This window comes from Lactuca serriola, chromosome 4 (genome assembly GCF_051521515.1).
Source record: "Lactuca serriola cultivar US96UC23 chromosome 4, Lser_US96UC23_V15, whole genome shotgun sequence".
Taxonomy (NCBI): domain Eukaryota; kingdom Viridiplantae; phylum Streptophyta; class Magnoliopsida; order Asterales; family Asteraceae; genus Lactuca; species Lactuca serriola.
The window spans coordinates 59,313,176-59,330,506 of NC_136411.1; the positions used below are offsets into that span (position 1 = coordinate 59,313,176).

Genomic DNA, 17,331 nt, shown 5'->3' on the forward strand with positions numbered 1-17,331 from the left:
AGACACAAATGATCGGGTAGCGCTCGAGTCAAACAATACCAGAACCAGGATGCCGTTCACATGGAACGATCCTAAATAGAGCACATATCAATAACACAATCTCAACAAAAAAAAAGATCAGAGGGAAAGAATCATACCCGTCACCACATCGGGTGCAGCGCGTGCCTCCTCGGCTGTTAGTTGAAATACTCGACTTCACACCACTGGAACCTCTGCCTTGACCTTCCGGCCATCTGTAACCCGCACCGTCGTTGAGACCGGCACTGCCGCTGGCACTGCTGTTGACGCTGCTATCAATCTCGGGTAATTGGCCCTTTTGTGGCCCCTCTGATTGCAATGGAAGCAAATCAGGTTTGTCATCTGTACCGCAGGGGCGGGGGCAGTAGAATCCCTGCCAAAATACCCCACCTTGCCACACTTATAGCAGCCCGAACCCGGCCCAGTGCGACCAACTCCCTCGTGTGATCGGCCACATTTCCCACAACGGTCCCGTCCTGCCTGGCCTTTCGGCCTACCATCAGATCCCTTAGGCTTCTTCCCCGAAGCCCCAATCGTCAGTCCCTCCACTGCCTTCCTCTTCTGGACGTGCTCCAGATCAATCTCCCTTTACCTAGCCCTAGCAATCTTGGAATCCAAGGTAGGGCAAGCCGAAAAACTAACATGCTCCCGAATGTCAGCTCGTAGCATGTCGTGGTAGCGGGTCCTCCTCATATCCTCATCACCCGCATACTGGGGCACCAGCAATGCCCTCTCCCGGAACTTGGCAGTGATCTCCGCCACAGCCGAGTCATAGCCTCAACAGCCGAGGCTCCCAATGAGTCGCCAACCGAGTCCCACCAATCCCTAACCCTATCTCGCAGCATCCTGCTGCATATCGCACCTTCGACCCCTCAGGGCAGAAGCTCGTCAGCTGTGCAGACTCAATGTCTGCAATGCATCTCCTAGCAGCAATGGGGTCTTTCACCCCATGGAAATCCACCACTCCCACGAACGTCCTTAAAGGATAGTGTGCACGTACCCATCTGGCTAGACGCCATATCACTCCTGAATAATCATAGACGATCCTCCATCAGCTCAACAATCCCCTCCTTGATCAAGCCGAAGATGATAGGGGTCGACTCAAGGATGCCTCTCGTGATCTCAGACGCGATGAAATCGCGTAGCCCGTCATCAACCTGCTCGGATCCCGAACCCGAACCCGATCCTGATCCTGATCGGGAAACTCCTGCTCCAAGTCGTGTGGTCACCATACTGAAAATACATGCATAAAGGTCAGGATCATACATATACTCGAGAGATCTAACACACTTCCCAAGGTCCCCGATTTCGTCTAGGCCCTCCTTGATTCGAGTACGGGTCCTCTGCTTTCAGTAGTACGAGCCCATATGATGTGTGTGAAACGAGCTAGTTTTAATCCTACTTTTAGGTAATAAATTAAGCACACAAAGGCAGTGAACCTGTCTTTTAGTGGTATAGTTGGATAAGTAGGGTGTCGAACTCAGGGAACGAAAATTAATCTAATAACTAGTTTTAACTAAGCAAGTACTAAAAGTAAAAGGGTTTTCCTCTAGTTTTACAAGACTAGAAACTTAAACACAACACTTAAACACTTAACTAACTAAACAATTAAAGCAAATGACAAAGCATTCACATAACATATGAGGTTCACAACCAATTCACTAATTAATCCTAGTTTCATATTCATTATTCCTATGCATATGATAAATCCTTCACATAACATATGAGGTTAACAACTAAGAGATGTTCATGCAGCTTAATTGCCTTCCAATTAACAGAAAATAGTTTTCATTAATGCATAAGGTTCTTTAACAAACTTAATTTAATAAAATCACCAAATAACAATCAATCAAAAAGTATAATTAAACCATAGGAGTAACTTGGTCTTCCCCAACAGAAGCAAAACGAATTTAGCTTATAGTCATATCAAAAACAAACTCAAAAACAAATTTAACTAAGCTAAACATGCTTAATTCCTAAAGTAAAGTGGACTGATTAACCTAATTTGCCTTGATTCTTCAAAGGATTGAAGGTTAGGGTTCCTGAGCTCCTCCAAGGGTGAAGCTCCAAAAACGCCAGAAGTCCCTTTCCTTTGGATAATGGTTTTGTATTTAAAATTATCAAAAAACAGGGTGTAGTCGGCGAGTAGCAGACCCAACTCACCGAGTAGATGCTTGTTATCCGTCTTATACCAGGAGTCTTGACTTATCTTCTGGAATATTCTTGTGTACTCGCCGAGTAAGCTCGCAGACTTGCCGAGTAGCCATGCTTTTGACCCTCATTCTTCATTCTTTCGTCTCTAATTGCTTCTCCTTGTTCCCTTTTACTTCCAAGTATGCCTTTTGGACTGAAAACAAAATTAAACATTATTAACTACCTTTTTTCGACATTATACACATAATTAACTAAAAATGAATAAAAATTTATGCTAAATATATGACTAATTATGCAAATATCAAAATACCCCACACTTGACTTTTGCTTGCCCCCCAGCAAAACTGAATTTTAACACATTAGAACCACATATGTCAACTCCAATCTAACGCAGCCATTATGCCAAGACCGCAACGCATGCATTTGTGTTTAAAATTTTCCTAAATACCCCCTATACTCTAAATACTCACAATCCTCATAAACATTCGCCCACTCACCCCGAACTATGCTCATTTTATGCATCCCTCCGAATCCATCCTCAGAAAACCTCTTAACCTCAAGGTATTTTTGTTTGAGCAAACCAAGCATACATAATCTAGATAATTACAATTAATGATACCACATTGGAGCTCTTTGGGATTCTTCATTTCTTTAACATTTGATCTTTGATCTCTTTTGAATTCACCACTTTGTTGTTTGATTTTTTGTTATCTTCAACTTTTTGAATTCCTTTGAATTTTTTTTTCTTCTAATTTCATATTTGACTTTGATGCTCCAAAAATTCTTCAAACTTTTCTTGTAATTCTCTCTCTCTTTTTTTCTTACATGTACCTCACTTTTTTCACTCAAAACCCTACATGCTTAAGCAGGGGCGCTCAACTTTAACCTTTATTGGTTACAGATAACAATTTTCCTGGATACATTTCTGGTACACGATGCTAAACATATTGCATCCCTCAGGCTGAGCGAAGTCGTGTTTTTGTCCCATGATTTCACTAGAATAAGGAAGCCACAAATGCACTAGAACGTATATAGGCTCAACTAAACATTTGGGTCTTGATGCAATTATCAACACAATTCTAACATGGAACCCTAATTGCTTTTACCAAAATTTTCTAAATTAATTCCTAAATAATACTTTTGGTATGCAACAATTTTTTTAAAATTAGCCTAAATTAAGACTCTAAATTTTCTAAATGTGACCAACCCCTACCCCACACTTATTTTATGCAATTCCCTCATTGCATATCATGCAAAAAAAGTAAAAATGCAAACTATAGAGAGAATTGGAACAAACTCCCCTGGGATAGCAGTCGATAGGTTGATAACTCTTTTCTTCAGCTCCAACTTCAATTGACTTTAGACATGGGAACAACTCATCCATGTCTTGGGTGTCATTCGTCTCGTGTGGTTGACAGCTCGAAAATATTAAGGAAAGGCTTCTTAGAAATCTCCAGTAACAATTCTTCATGAAAAATGGACAAGTACTGCAGTGCAAATGCTCAACACAGCTCTGGAACTCGAAAAAAAATGTCAACCTACTCGGCGACTAGTACCATGTACTCGGCAAGTATCTCTTACTTGCAACTATTACGTGTAATGACCCATGTACTCACCGAGTAGAAGTTGTGCACTCGGCGAGTAGGCACTGGATTACCAAAAATGATCCAGCTTGTGTTCTTCTGGATTCAGGTTTTGAATAATTCATTGACCCTTTCTCTAAACCTTTCAGCAGCAACACCCTCCATTACTCTCAACTCTAACGGACTCAATCCTAAGGACAAAATTCCGCACTCTTACTTGAACGTTCCTCACTTTCCTACTTCAACCTTGACCCTTAACACTTTAATATGCTTCCTAACCTTTCAATCCTGAAAAAAAAATTGCAGACAAAAGTGAAAGCAACCAAAACAAAAGTCCTAAAAAAATAAAATCATCCAAGTTTAACAAGTTGTCCAAATCAAACACCACAAAAATAGATTAAAAACACAAAAGAAACATTCTTCATTCTTCATCATCCATGTCTACTCCTCCAGCTCCACTTCCTCCTTCTTTATTTCTCCTCCTCATTCTTTCCTCCCAACTCATAATGTATGGATAGCCGGGTCCAGGTCTCGGTGCAAGGTTCATTTGTTGGAAGAGGCATTCTAAAGATTGATTATTATAGTTGACTCCCCTTCCAAGAGGTATTCCATCCATCATTCTCTTCTTCCACCGGAATAATCGGTGGGTCTTCCTATACCCGCTCGCTTCTTTGTCTCACTCGCCTTCCCAGCTCCTCGGGGATAGCCGGCTCATCCGCATGAGGAATAGAAAAAGAATCACCAAACTTTTCCATAATCCTTTCCCTCCTATATAATGCAGTGTTGAACGGAGGGGGATAAATGACCGTTAATTCCCTTGACTCTTGCAAATCTAGTACCCCAAATGACCTAGCAAGCCTCATCACAAACAACCCTCCATTTATCTTGGAGTTCACCTTCTCCTTCACAGCCTCTTCTGCAAGATACTTGGCTATGCAATAAGGAAGGTAACAGAAGACATCGAGAGTAATAATACTCCAAAGATAAATGATATCAATGGTCGGGACCTTGTCCCAGTCCTTCCTCATATTGATCGTGCTTGCAACGAACCGATGAATGAGACGGTGGATCGGTGAACATATATGACCCTCCTGTGCGGTAGATGGGATGTACACCCGGTTAGAAATAGTATTCCACCAGGTAGAAGCAACCACTTCCTCGGGAAGATCTTTGTGGCAATTTTATACAAAGGCTTCAAAATCTTCATTCAACATGGTGCTTTGCTCATAGATTCCAAGCCTCCATGGAAATTCTGCCATGCTGCATTGTCGCAGCTCCCCACCTAGAGAAAAAGAAATTACATTGGGATTGTAGTACTCACTACCACCTCGGAATGAGATGGTAGCATAAAACTCCCAACATAATTCAGCATAGACCGGTTCTTAAATCTTGAATAGCTGTAACCAACCATCACATATGATGGTTGAATCCCCCAAAGTATATTCTTTCACCAAATATGGTGTCAACTCTTCTTCCAAACCAACTTTCCCCAACCAATCCCAATCTACTGCATTGGGTAAATGAATCTCTTTCTGTTTCAAAGCCTCCAACTTATTTTTTGCACGGGCTTGAGACGATTTGGATGTGATTTAGCTGAACGAGAGCCACAGAATGTCCCCTTGGCTTCCCCCTCAAGAAGACTGACCCCTTCTGGACATGGTATCTGCATAACAACATTAAGAAAGCACAAAAAAACAACACCTAGCAATTGAAATCGAAATAAACAGATCTGTATAGCCTTCTACTCGCCGTGTTCATGTCCTACTCGGCGAGTAGGATGAACATCGGGACCAGAATCTATCGAACACATATGGGTTGTCCAAAACACCCAATTTTTCACAGGGGTTTTCTGTACTAAGTCCAATAACCACTAATCCAAAAGAAATTTCTCCTAACATCTCCTAATTCATGGTAAAATTAAAACCCTAGAATTTGAGGAAACCCCCAAATCCGAATTTAGACAAAAATAGGGGCAAATCAGTGATAAAGCTTGAACCTTTGATGAGTTTTACGTGTAAAGATCATACCTTTTCCTTTGAAAGTCGAGGATTACGCCAAAAATCAAAGAAATCATAGAAATCGCTTAAAGGAGGTTGTGCACGGCGAGTGTGTGGGTAAAATGGGTAAAAACCCTTATTTCTCACATTATATACCATCTGTGTAAGTTAGCTACTCGCCGAGTAGAAATGATCTACTCGCCGAGTAGAACTGCATTTACACGTTTCATGGTTTATTTTGGCAAGTACTCGCCAGGTACTCATACCTACTTGGCGAGTAAAGCTTGCAGTTTGGAAAAATTGAAATTTTTTTTCTTTTTTTCTCATTTTTAACCCTCCACCCCACACTCTAGGCATTGCTTGCCCTCAAGCAATTATATTTACATAAGAAGACGAATGAAAAAGATCCTAATACAATTAAAAAGAAAGTAAAGGAAAGAAAATGCAATCTCTAAACTCGGGTTGCCTCCCAAAAGCGCTTCTTTTTAAAGAGTCATTAGCTGGACTCCTCCCTCTCTACGTGGCTGCAATCCCTTCCAGCAACATCAACTCTTCCATGCCTTCATTCCTTGGGACTCCTTCATACTTTTTGACCCTATGTCTATTGACCTTGAAAGGTGTTCCATCTTTTGATAATAGCTCTATAGCACCATGTGGAAACACCGTCTTCACCAGAAAAAGACCATCCCATCTTGACTTAACTTTTCCCGAGAAGAGTTTTAACCTTGAATTAAAGGGCAACACCTTTTGGCCTTCATGAAATTCTTTATTTTCTTTGATCCTCTTGTCATGCCAATTCTTAGTTTTCTCTTTATAGATCAAAGAACTAGTGTATGCATCATTTCTAAGTTCCTCAAGGGCATTCATTTGCATTTACCGGTTGTTCCTGAGCTCCTCCATGTTGAAGTTGCACATCTCTAAACCCCAAAAAGCTTTATGCTCTATCTCCACCGGTAAATGACATTGCTTTCCATAAACCAACCTATATGGTGTAGTACCAATAGGGGTTTCGAAAGCTGTACGGAAGGCCCAAAGTGCATCATCTAGCTTATCTGACCATTCTTTTCGATTTCTCCCCACTGATTTCTCCAAGATTCTCTTTAAAGCTCGATTTGTCACTTCGGTTTGTCCACTAGTTTGTGGATGGTAGGATGTAGAAAATTTATGGGTTACCCCATATTTCCTTAGCACCTTTTCTAATTGATCATTGGCAAAATGAGTGCCTCGGTCACTTATAAGAGCTTTCGGGACTCCAAATCTTGAAAATAACTGCTTTAAAAACCGCACCACCACCCGACCGTCATTAGTGGGAAAAGCTTGTGCCTCCGCCCACTTGGATACATAATCCACCGCCACCAATATGTATTTGTTGCCATTGGACATGGAAAATGGTCCCATGAAATCGATCCCCCACACATCAAATACTTCGCACACTTGGATACTTTGTTGTGGCATTTTATTTCGAGATGAAATGTTTCCCTCTCTTTGAAAGGCATCACACTCTTTGACAAATTGAGCTGCATCTTTAAAAATCGTGGGCCAGTAAAACCCAATGTCAAAGATATTCTTTGCAGTGTAATGTGCTCCATGATGTCCACCCGTGGGCCCGCTATGATAATGCTCCAATATTTTCCGGCTTTCATTCCCGAACACGCATCTTCGTATGATTCCATCCACGCATCTTCGGAAAAGATATGGTTCATCCTAAAATTAATATTTTATCTCGGAAAAGAATTTCTTCTTTTGTTGACTTGTGAGATCTTTTGGGATGAATTTGCTAGCTAAGTAATTAGCTATATTTGCAAACCATGGTTCTTCTCCCACGGACACCATAATGTACTCATCCGGAAAATCAACTCCAATTCTATCTTCTTGCAATTGTGGGTTTTCAAGCCTTGACAATTGGTCAGCTGCTACATTCTCCATTCCCTTTTTGTCTCGTATCTCTATGTCAAATTCTTGAAGATTAGCACCCATTGTATCAATCTTGGCTTGACATCCTGTTTGGCAAATAAATACTTGATAGCAGAGTGGTCAGTAAAAACTGTTGTTTTAGATAAAACTAAATAAGGACGAAATTCATCAAAAGCATACACCACAGCTAATAATTCTTTTTCCATGGTGGTGTAATTTTCTTGGGCTGGATTTAAAGTCTTACTAGCATAATATATGGTTCGAAAGTGCTTATCAACCCTTTGACCAAGGACAGCTCCTAATGCAAAGTCACTAGCATCACAGATGATTTCAAATGGTAAATTCCAAATTGGTGCAATAATGATCGGGGCATTAGTCAATTTTTCCTTTAAAAATTCAAATGCCTCTAAACACTCTTTAGTAAAATTAAATGGTGCATCTTTTAAGAGTAATTGTGTTAGATGTCTAGTTATTTTAGAAAAATCTTTTATAAAACGTTGGTAAAAACCTGTGTGTCCTAGAAAACTTCTTATGCCCTTCATATTAGTTGGTGGGGGTAATTTGGCAATGGTGTCAATCTTTGCCCTATCCACCTCAATTCTCATTTTGGAAACTTTGTGGCCCAAAACTATACCCTCCTTTACCATAAATTGACATTTTTCCCAATTAAGGACTAAGTCGGTCTTTTCGCATCTAGCAAGCATTAGGTCAAGATTTGTGAGACAATCATGGAAGGAAGATCCAAAAACAGAAAAATCGTCCATAAAAACTTCCATGAAATTTTCCACCATATCATGGAATATGGCTATCATACACCTTTGAAAAGTTGCGGGTGTATTGCATAGCCCAAAGGGCATGCGTCTATAAGCAAAAGTCCCACTTAGGCAAGTAAATGTGGTCTTTTCTTGGTCCATTGGGTCTATGGGTATTTGAAAATAACCCAAGAATCCGTCCAGAAAGCAATAATAACTATGGCCCAATAATCTTTCTAACATTTGATCAATAAAAGGTAAGGGAAAATGGTCTTTACGAGTGGCATCGTTTAGCTTTCGATAATCGATGCACACTCTCCAACCGGTTACTGTTCGTGTCGGAATAAGCTCATTCTTCTCGTTGGTTATGACCGTCATCCCTCCTTTCTTGGGCACCACTTGGACCGGACTCACCCACGGACTATCGGAAATGGAATATATTAATCCCCGCATCTAAAAGCTTGACCACTTCCTTCTTGACCACCTCTTTCATATTTGGGTTTAGTCTTCTTTGGTGCTGCACAACCGACTTTGCTCCTTCTTCCAGATTAATCTTGTGAGAGCAATAAGAGGGGCTTATTCCCTTGATGTCGGTGATGCTCCATGCTATGGCCTGCTTTCGCTTCTTCAAAACTTGCACTAGTTCTTCCTTTTTAGATTTGGAAAGGTCAGAGGCTATAATGACTGGCTTTTGATGGCCATCTTAAAGGAAGGCATACTCCAAATGTTCTGGTAACTTTTTGAGCTCAGTTTTTGGGTTCTGATTGTTGTACTCGCCGAGTGTAGGTAAGGGACTCGGCGAGTTGGTAGCTGCATTTACGAATTCTGATTTTTCTAAGGATAAACTCGGCGAGTAGATCGGCCCTACTCGACGAGTAGAGCTGTCAGATTGCTTCACCAATTCTTCAAACTCAGCTTCTTCCAGCAGTATTTCGATCTCCATTAAGTCTTTTTCTGCATCAAATTCTTCATCAAAAAATTGTGAACTTGTTGGAATCTTCACTTATGCATTCCTCCAATAATTCATCAAGCATGTCAATTGAGAATGTCGTGTCGTCACTGTTCCTTGCATACTTCATAGCTTGATCTACCCCAAATGTGACTGAATCTTCTCCTACCCGCAAAGTGAGCTTCGAGTCCCTCATGTCTACTATAACACTTGACGTGTTGAGGAAGGGTCTTCCACGGATGATTGGGACTTGAGGATCCGCCTCCATGTCTTGAATGATGAAATCAGCGGGAAATACAAACTTGTCCACTTTGACCAATAAGTCTTCACATACGCCTCTTGGAAAAGTGACTGTCTTGTTTGCTAAGTAAATCGCCATGTGAATTGGTCTTGGTTCCGGGAGATCAAGCTTCTTGAAGAATGAATATGGCATGAGGTTTACGCTTGCTCCCGAATCGGCCAAAGCATGAATGGTAGCCAAGTTGCCAAATTGGCAAGGTAAAGTTAAGCTCCCCGGGTCACCCTTCTTCTTTGGTAGCTTAATTAGCATAGCAGCTGAGCAGTTTTCATTGAGGACTACCTTCTTCACTTCCTCCATCTTCCTTCTATTAGTGAGAAGTTCCTTAAGGAACTTTGCATATTTGGGCATTTGTACGATAGCTTCAATGAAGGGTATGTTAATTTGAAGAGGTTTAATGTGATCTAGGAACTTTTGGTACTCCTCTTCCTGCTTCTCTTTCATAGCTCAGGCTGGGTATGGAAATGGAGGCTAGTAAAGTTTTTCAGGGGTCTGATCCTTCGGATTTGGCAGTGGAATCGCCGAGTCCATATTTTGTACTCGGCGAGTAGAGCTGTCAGATTGGAGATTTTGATTTTTTGCTTCCTCCTTCTGTGATTCTTTGGGTGCTTCATTCTGAATAGGGGCCAGAGGAGTGATAATTTTCCCACTTCTTGTTGTAACTATATTTATGTGCGCGCCTCGTGGGTTATTTTCAGTTTTACTAGGAAATTCGCCCGGTGATCTTTGGTTGATTTGTTGAGCAAGTTGCCCTAGCTACGTTTCTATGTTGTGGATAGATGCTTGCTGGTTTCTAAGCATGGTCCTTGTTTCTTGAATTGCAGCATCATGATCACTATGTCTCTTTTCTGAAGCAGCTACAAATTTGGTAAGCATTTCTTCCAGACTTGGTTTCCTTTCTTGTGCCGGCTCCTCCTTTTGGTAAAAACCTCTTCCTTTCTGCCTGAACTTCTCCTCCTTAGCCTTCTTGTACTCTTCATAAGGGAGCCACTCTTTCTTTGGTTTTCACCAATCTTCATCGTATCGGTCTCCACTTGAGTAACAAACTTGCACCTTCTTGTTGCCATTTTCATCGAAGTCGCAATCTCTAGTTAGATGAGGTCCATTGCAGTTTTCACACCCCACCCGAATAGCATGGATCGTTTGATCCATTGTATCCATCCTTTTTTATCCATGGTTTTTAGCATTGCCATGACCGCGGACAAGTCTTCAGTAGCTGCATATGCGGCTCCCTAGTAACATCATTTCTTGGGTTGTGGTATTCTCTAGAGTGCTTAGAGAATTCTTCAATCAATTCCTTGATCACCGGGGGTGGCTTCTTTGTGAGCGGACCTTGTGAGTCTAGTAACTGCCTGGTTGTGACATTGACTCCATCATAGAAGATGGAGACTTCTTGCTGGTTATGGAGGTCATGGTGTTGGAAATTTCTTAGCAAACTCTTGTACCTCTCCCAAGCTTCATATAGCGACTCTCCAGCTTGTTGTTCAAAGTTAGCAATGGCCTTCTTCAACTTGGCTATCTTGGAAGGTGGGCAAAAGTGATCAATGAATTATTCTTTCATCTTGGCCCATGTGGTGACTGATCCGGGTGGAAGTGACTTGAGCCAGTCTTTTATAGCACCTTTGAATGTTACTGGAAGCATGCGAAGTAGCTGAGTCTCGCGAGGCACATTTGGAACATTAAAGTAATCAGCTACATCATTGACTTCATCCAAATGCTTGTAGGCATCTTCATGGTCTTTTCCATAGAAAGGAATTTCTTTAAGTAAAGCTAGGACATAACCCTTGAGCTCAAAAGTAGCAGTTTCGGGAATTGTGGGTTGCACAAGTCCCGGTCCAGTGTCGTCGCGCATCCTCTTCTTCCATTCCCCCATGGGGATTTCATCAATGTTAGCCATGGTAAGAGCTAACTCGTCACCGGAATCGGAGTCGTGCCCGTATGTAAGTTCTTCTTCCTCCTCGGTTCCGTACTCGGTGTCTTCCTTGATCGGTTCTTCACTTGCTAAAGATGCGTTGGATGCACCTGCTTTACTGCTCTTCTTCTTCCCAAAAACAGTCTTCAAATTAGACAAAGGTGACTTCTTAGGTGTATTTGAGCTCTCCACGTCCTTTCCTTTGTTCCTTTTCAATGCGGATTCGAGATCTTCAAACGGGGGTACCAGCGGGGTGTTTGATCCTCTGGTCATGAAAGTCCTAAAATAAAACAAGATAAAAAGAACATAAAAAGAACAAAAAAAAATGCAATTAAAGAAAAACGAAATTTAACTGCGAAATACTGTTGTACTCGCCGAGTAGGTGCGAATGCACTCGGCGAGTAGCAGTGAAATTTTGAAAGAAAACTAAGCTTAATAATAGAACTAAAACAAATTCTAAAACCTAATTACTAACTACTAAACTGCAATAAATTAACTTTGTGCCAGTAAACTCACACAAAGGATCGAAAAAATTAGGAATTAGATTAACAATTTAATACCGTTCCCCGGTAACGACGCCAAAAACTTGATGTGTGTGAAACGAGCTAGTTTTAATCCTACTTTTAGTTAATAAATTAAGCACACAAAGGCAGTCAACCATGTCTTTTAGTGGTATAGTTGGATAAGTAGCGTGTCGAACTCAGGGAACGGAAATTAATCTAATAACTAGTTTCAACTATACAAGTAATAAAAGTAAAAGGGTTTTCCTCTAGTTTTACAAGACTAGAAACTTAAACACAGCACTTAAACACTTAACTAAGTAAACAATTAAAACAAATGACAAACTCACCAAATTTAATAAAGGGTTTCTGTTTAGGTTCAACCAATTCACTCCTATGGTTTTTTTTTAAATGATAGATTGATTATTATTGGTTACTAACTATAGTGGTTAGGTTCATGTTCATTACTCCAAACCCTTAGACAATTAATCAATTCAAGCAGTGGCCAATTGTTTAAACTAATTAATTCCCTAGTTTAATTATTTGGATTAAATAAGATTTGTAATTTGTTAATCAAGTTGGTATTTCAATTAACCTCTTGTTTGTTGGTTTCTCAAACAAGCTCACACATTAATTTACCCATTCTCTAATTAATCCTAGTTTCATATTCATTATTCGTAGGCATATGATAAAGCATTCACATAACATATGAGGTTAACAACTAAGAGATGTTCATGCAGCTTAATTGCCTTCCAATTAACAGAAAATAGTTGTCATTAATGCATAAGGTTCTTTAACAAACTTAATTTAATAAAATCACCAAATAACAATCAATCAAAAAGTATAATTAAACCATAGGAGTAACTTGGTCTTCCCCAACAGAAGCAAAACGAATTTAGTTCATAGTCATATCAAAAACAAACTGGAAAACAAATTCAACTAAGCTAAACATGCTTAATTCCTAAAGTAAAGTGGAATGATTAACCTAATTTTCCTTGATTCTTCAAATGATTGAAGGTTAGGGTTCCTTAGCTCTTCCAAGGGTTCTTCAATTGCAGGTGAAGCTCCAAAAACGCCAGAAGTCCCTTTCCTTCGAATAATGGTTTGGTATTTAAAATTATCACAAAACAGGGTGTACTCGGCGAGTAGCAGACCCAACTCGCCAAGTAGATGCTTGTTATCCGTCTTATACCAGGAGTCTTGACTTATCTTTTGGAATATTCTTGTGTACTCGCCGAGTAAGCTCGCAGACTCGCCGAGTAGCCATGCTTTTGTCCCTCATTCTTCATTCTTTGGTCTCTAATTGCTTCTCCTTGTTCCCTTTTACTTCCAAGTATGCCTTTTGGACTGAAAACAAAATTAAACATTATTAAGTACCTTTTGTCCACATTATTGTAACACTTGTGCTTCTAGCCTAGGCATTTATATTGAATTGATAGTCTAGGTTAACCTTTGTAACTCATTTTGAAGAAATGAAAAGGAATTATGTGAATATTATGTGAATTATGTATTTTATGTTTAATTATTAGGGCATAATTATTTAAGAATAAAAATAAGCGTCAAAATTAAAATGTGAGATAAGCCTGATATCTTTACATAAAGTTATAGTCGTCGAAACAAGGATTTCGGGGATATAAAAAATACCAAAATCCGAGTTATAACAAAGAAGTTATGACCTGTCGAAGTTTCGCGACAAAACCGGCACGGTGCTGAATGTCGTAAAAAGTGAGTTTTTGATAAACTACTTTTTAGCTTTAGTAATCTAAATGAAATTCGTAGTATTCGTTAAACCGAGAAGTTCGATAAAAATAACGCCCAAATCTGACTTCGTATGAGGAAGTTATGATTTTTCGAAGTTTCAGCTTAGCAGTAGACAACTAAAAACTCGAATTTTAGATCGAATGATTTTTAGCCGACACAACCTAAATGAGAATTGAAGGTCTCGTCATTAGGAGCACAACGGTAAAAAGTCTGAGGAAAACGGACGTCGGATGAAGAAGTTATGAATTTTTAACGGATTTCCTGTCCCGGTCAGTTAAAAATAATAATATAAAATTTAAATTCAAAATTAGCCGATGAAGTCTAAACGGAAGTTGTAGAGCGTAATTTTAGCTACCCGGGCATATAAAGAACGTCAAAAATGGAGCTCGTATGCGAAAGTTATGGATTTTAGAAGTTTTGGCGCGAAAATCGAGAAAATTCGCATCGTCACGAGTTGCCACGTCACCCTCGCTGAAAAAGTGCCACGTGTCCTGCTGAGTCAACAAAATCTGCTGAGTCACCCTCGCATGAACAATAGCCATGTGATCCTCGCATGCAACCCACGTGATCTGACCCGCGTGTAGGCTTCTGATTCGACCAAGAAGGAGCCCTAATCCGAACCGAGCATCTGTCCAAACCGAGGCTGCTGACCGATCTGAAGGTCGCACCTAGCTCTGAGCCTCACACGTGTAAGACGACTCTGCAGTCCAATCAGCGAGTGCCACCGAGATCCTTGCACATGCTGACCACCTGCGCATCAGACACACGCCTCGGACCAATCACAAAAAGCCAGCAGCCCTTCGCACGTGTAGCCCTCGTGCGAGGCTTCCCTGCGAACCCTCGGATCTACGAGGCGTGGCTCCTTCTCAGCCATCCGATCAGAAGCTCCACCCTATAAATAAAAGGCTGCGAGCCTTCCCGGGTAACTTTGGAAATTTGCCACTTTTCACCCGAAATCTCATATTTCTTTCATATTAGCATCCCCCAAAGCCCCGATATCGATTGTAAACCCCGGAATACTCCACGAAGTGCCCATGAAGTCTGGAAAATTTATCTTTTCGGTTTTGAAGCCTGACTTTTACAAAGCCCGGTTTCTCAGTAAAACTCCCGGTTTTATTAGAAACGATCGTTTTAGGAAACGAATTGCTGCCCGATTATCATCAAATCATGTGAGTGTGTAGTTACTTTCAATTTACACATAGATATGAAGTATTTACCTTGAAATACGTGTTATGTGTAAATATGTTAATTGTTTATTCGAGGTGACTGTTGAATTGACGTTTTATACAAGTTTTAAATTGTATATGCTTTTATCTACATAATATGTTAGGTATAACATGGGTAGATGAAATAATTGATGTGTGTTAAAAAGGTGAGAGGCCTCGATGTTATTGTTGTTGTTTTTGTTGTTGTTGTAGTCATCTAGCGGAGTATAGATGACGACCACGGACTTTTCTAGACAGTCCAGTGGAACACTAGCAGGTTCGCAACTTGTAGGTGTTGATGAATTAATGTTCATTGGCGTACTCCATCCCCCTCATGGTTGCCTTAAGGACATGTATGGCTGAGGAAACCCCTTAGCAGTAGTGTCCATCCCGATGATATTCCTTAAGGTAGGTCCCTTGTGATAGGTGTTTAGGGACGTAAAGTGAGGACAACGGGAATGGGTAATCAAGGTTATTGTTGATTGGTGAACTTAATAAGTATATTATTAATGTGGGTTTAAAACCCTATATGCTCACCAGGCTCCCATGCCTGACCCACTCAGTTTTATGATTACAGGTAGTGGACCCCGAGCATAGTTGGAGGACGATGAGAGATTTTTGGATTATAGGCCAGTAGTTGTAAATGACTGTTAAAAGGCTTATAATGTCTTGTTTATGCTTTTGATCTGTATCGGAACATGACATCCCGAGGTTTTGATATGAAATGAAACTATACATTTCTTAAAGAAGGTTCTGATAAACTTTTATCATGTTTTGTTTTGGGAACAAATTCCGCAACATCTTTTAAAAAGATTTCTCTGATTTTATTTGAAAAAGCATAAATTAAGTCGGTCTTTTCTGGCCGAGAAATTAGGGGATGTCATAATTATACACATAATTAACTAAAAATGAATAAGAATGTATGCTAAATAAATGACTAATTATGCAAATATCACCATACTACCTTCCACATCTACCCGTGCTTTCCTCAAGGATTGCTGCGACTTCACCAGGTCCTTTATCGATACCCCTTTCTACTAACCTCATCCTAGGCTTCCCTAGGGCACTCTCCGACCTACTATCCACCATCAGTTGCACAGCAGCCCCTACCATTTCCCCTAACTAACTTTTAGGTACTGCTACATATGCGCTCCTTAGTTAGTTGGAAATAGCCAGAACCCCCATAGCACAAAGCAAGCATCATTCGTGCATCGAGTAACCAAATCAGGCATAACCTATACAGGACATCCTATTGCTGACTAAACAACCCTAGCATACAGCTCATACAATAGGCATACAAGGCATCCTCCTAGATCCTTAGCCCTAACTAGCATGCGATTATCAGAATCATATATCAGGCACTCAAGGCATCTTCCTAGATCCTTAGTCCTATTCTAGCATGCATTTCTGAATCAAACCATATAGCATAACATAACATGTATGGGTATCTTCGGGAAAAATTACTTGAGCCCGGCCGGTCGCATGCATCAAACACCTTGTCTTTCGTAAACTCATTCCGTTTAGATATTTAGAAAACTGTTTTATTGTAAAAATCTTTTAGCCCCTCAGTTTCAGTCCAGACACCCCCGAGGGAGTGTCTGAATCCCTCAAACCAGGGCTCTGATACCAACTTGTAACATCCCAAAATTCAAGCCCAAAAATTTCATTTTGACTAATTAATTCATAAAACATTTATTAGAAAATATTGTATAAACACGTCATCTCAAAACCCAGTATCATATTTGAAACCCACAACCATGAACAAATGTCATATCAGAGTACAGTCCCAGAAAACACCATGCGGAAATCATTTGTGAGTGTGTGTGATGCCATGCTACGCCACCGGCTCCTTCCCCTTGGATGAAGAGGTACCTGAAACCAAAAACTGAAACCGTAAGCACAATGCTTAGTGAGTTCCCTCATCATACCACATACCATACAATACCATCAGTATCTTTCAACCGGTAATCATCATCGATATCTTTCAACCGGTAATCGTCATCGGTATCTTTCAACTGGTAACTAGGGACTATTCCACCCCTACCACTAGCATACAATAGCAATATATAAGCACACATTCAGACATATCCGGGTACTGACCTACCCCTCGGTCCTAAGGACTACTATCAGGGAAACTATCCCTATCATGTAACAGAGCATATAGATATAACTCGTAACTAAACACATAACAGACCAAGACAAATTATCACAAAGACAATTATCTTCTAAAAGCTTCTCAATGGTGGGCCGACATTGTGGCCTTAGACCCACCCCTACTAGAAGGTAAC

The 17,331-nt window shown here is 40.4% G+C and overlaps 2 protein-coding genes and 1 non-coding gene across 3 annotated transcripts; 1 reads left to right on the forward strand and 2 right to left on the reverse strand.

Moving 5' to 3' along the window:
* Nucleotides 1–6,268: 6,268 nt before the first annotated feature.
* On the reverse strand, nucleotides 6,269–6,619 carry LOC145098417 (uncharacterized). Its single transcript, XM_079036053.1, has one exon. It carries the CDS (start codon nucleotides 6,617–6,619, stop codon nucleotides 6,269–6,271), a length of 351 nt encoding a protein of 116 aa, XP_078892179.1.
* Nucleotides 6,620–9,389: 2,770 nt separating this feature from the next.
* Nucleotides 9,390–9,965, reverse strand: LOC145098418 (uncharacterized). The gene has a single exon (XM_079036054.1). It carries the CDS (start codon nucleotides 9,963–9,965, stop codon nucleotides 9,390–9,392), a length of 576 nt encoding a protein of 191 aa, XP_078892180.1.
* Nucleotides 9,966–11,071: 1,106 nt separating this feature from the next.
* On the forward strand, nucleotides 11,072–11,178 carry LOC145103581 (small nucleolar RNA R71). The gene has a single exon (XR_013706665.1). It is a non-coding gene; the product is annotated as a small nucleolar RNA R71 (small nucleolar RNA).
* Nucleotides 11,179–17,331: the final 6,153 nt, after the last annotated feature.

Coding starts and splice junctions, on each gene's coding strand:
- LOC145098418 (XM_079036054.1), bottom strand. CDS start 9,965: ATGGAGGAAGTGAAGAAGGTAGTCCTCAATGAAAACTGCTCAGCTGCT.
- LOC145098417 (XM_079036053.1), bottom strand. CDS start 6,619: ATGAATGCCCTTGAGGAACTTAGAAATGATGCATACACTAGTTCTTTG.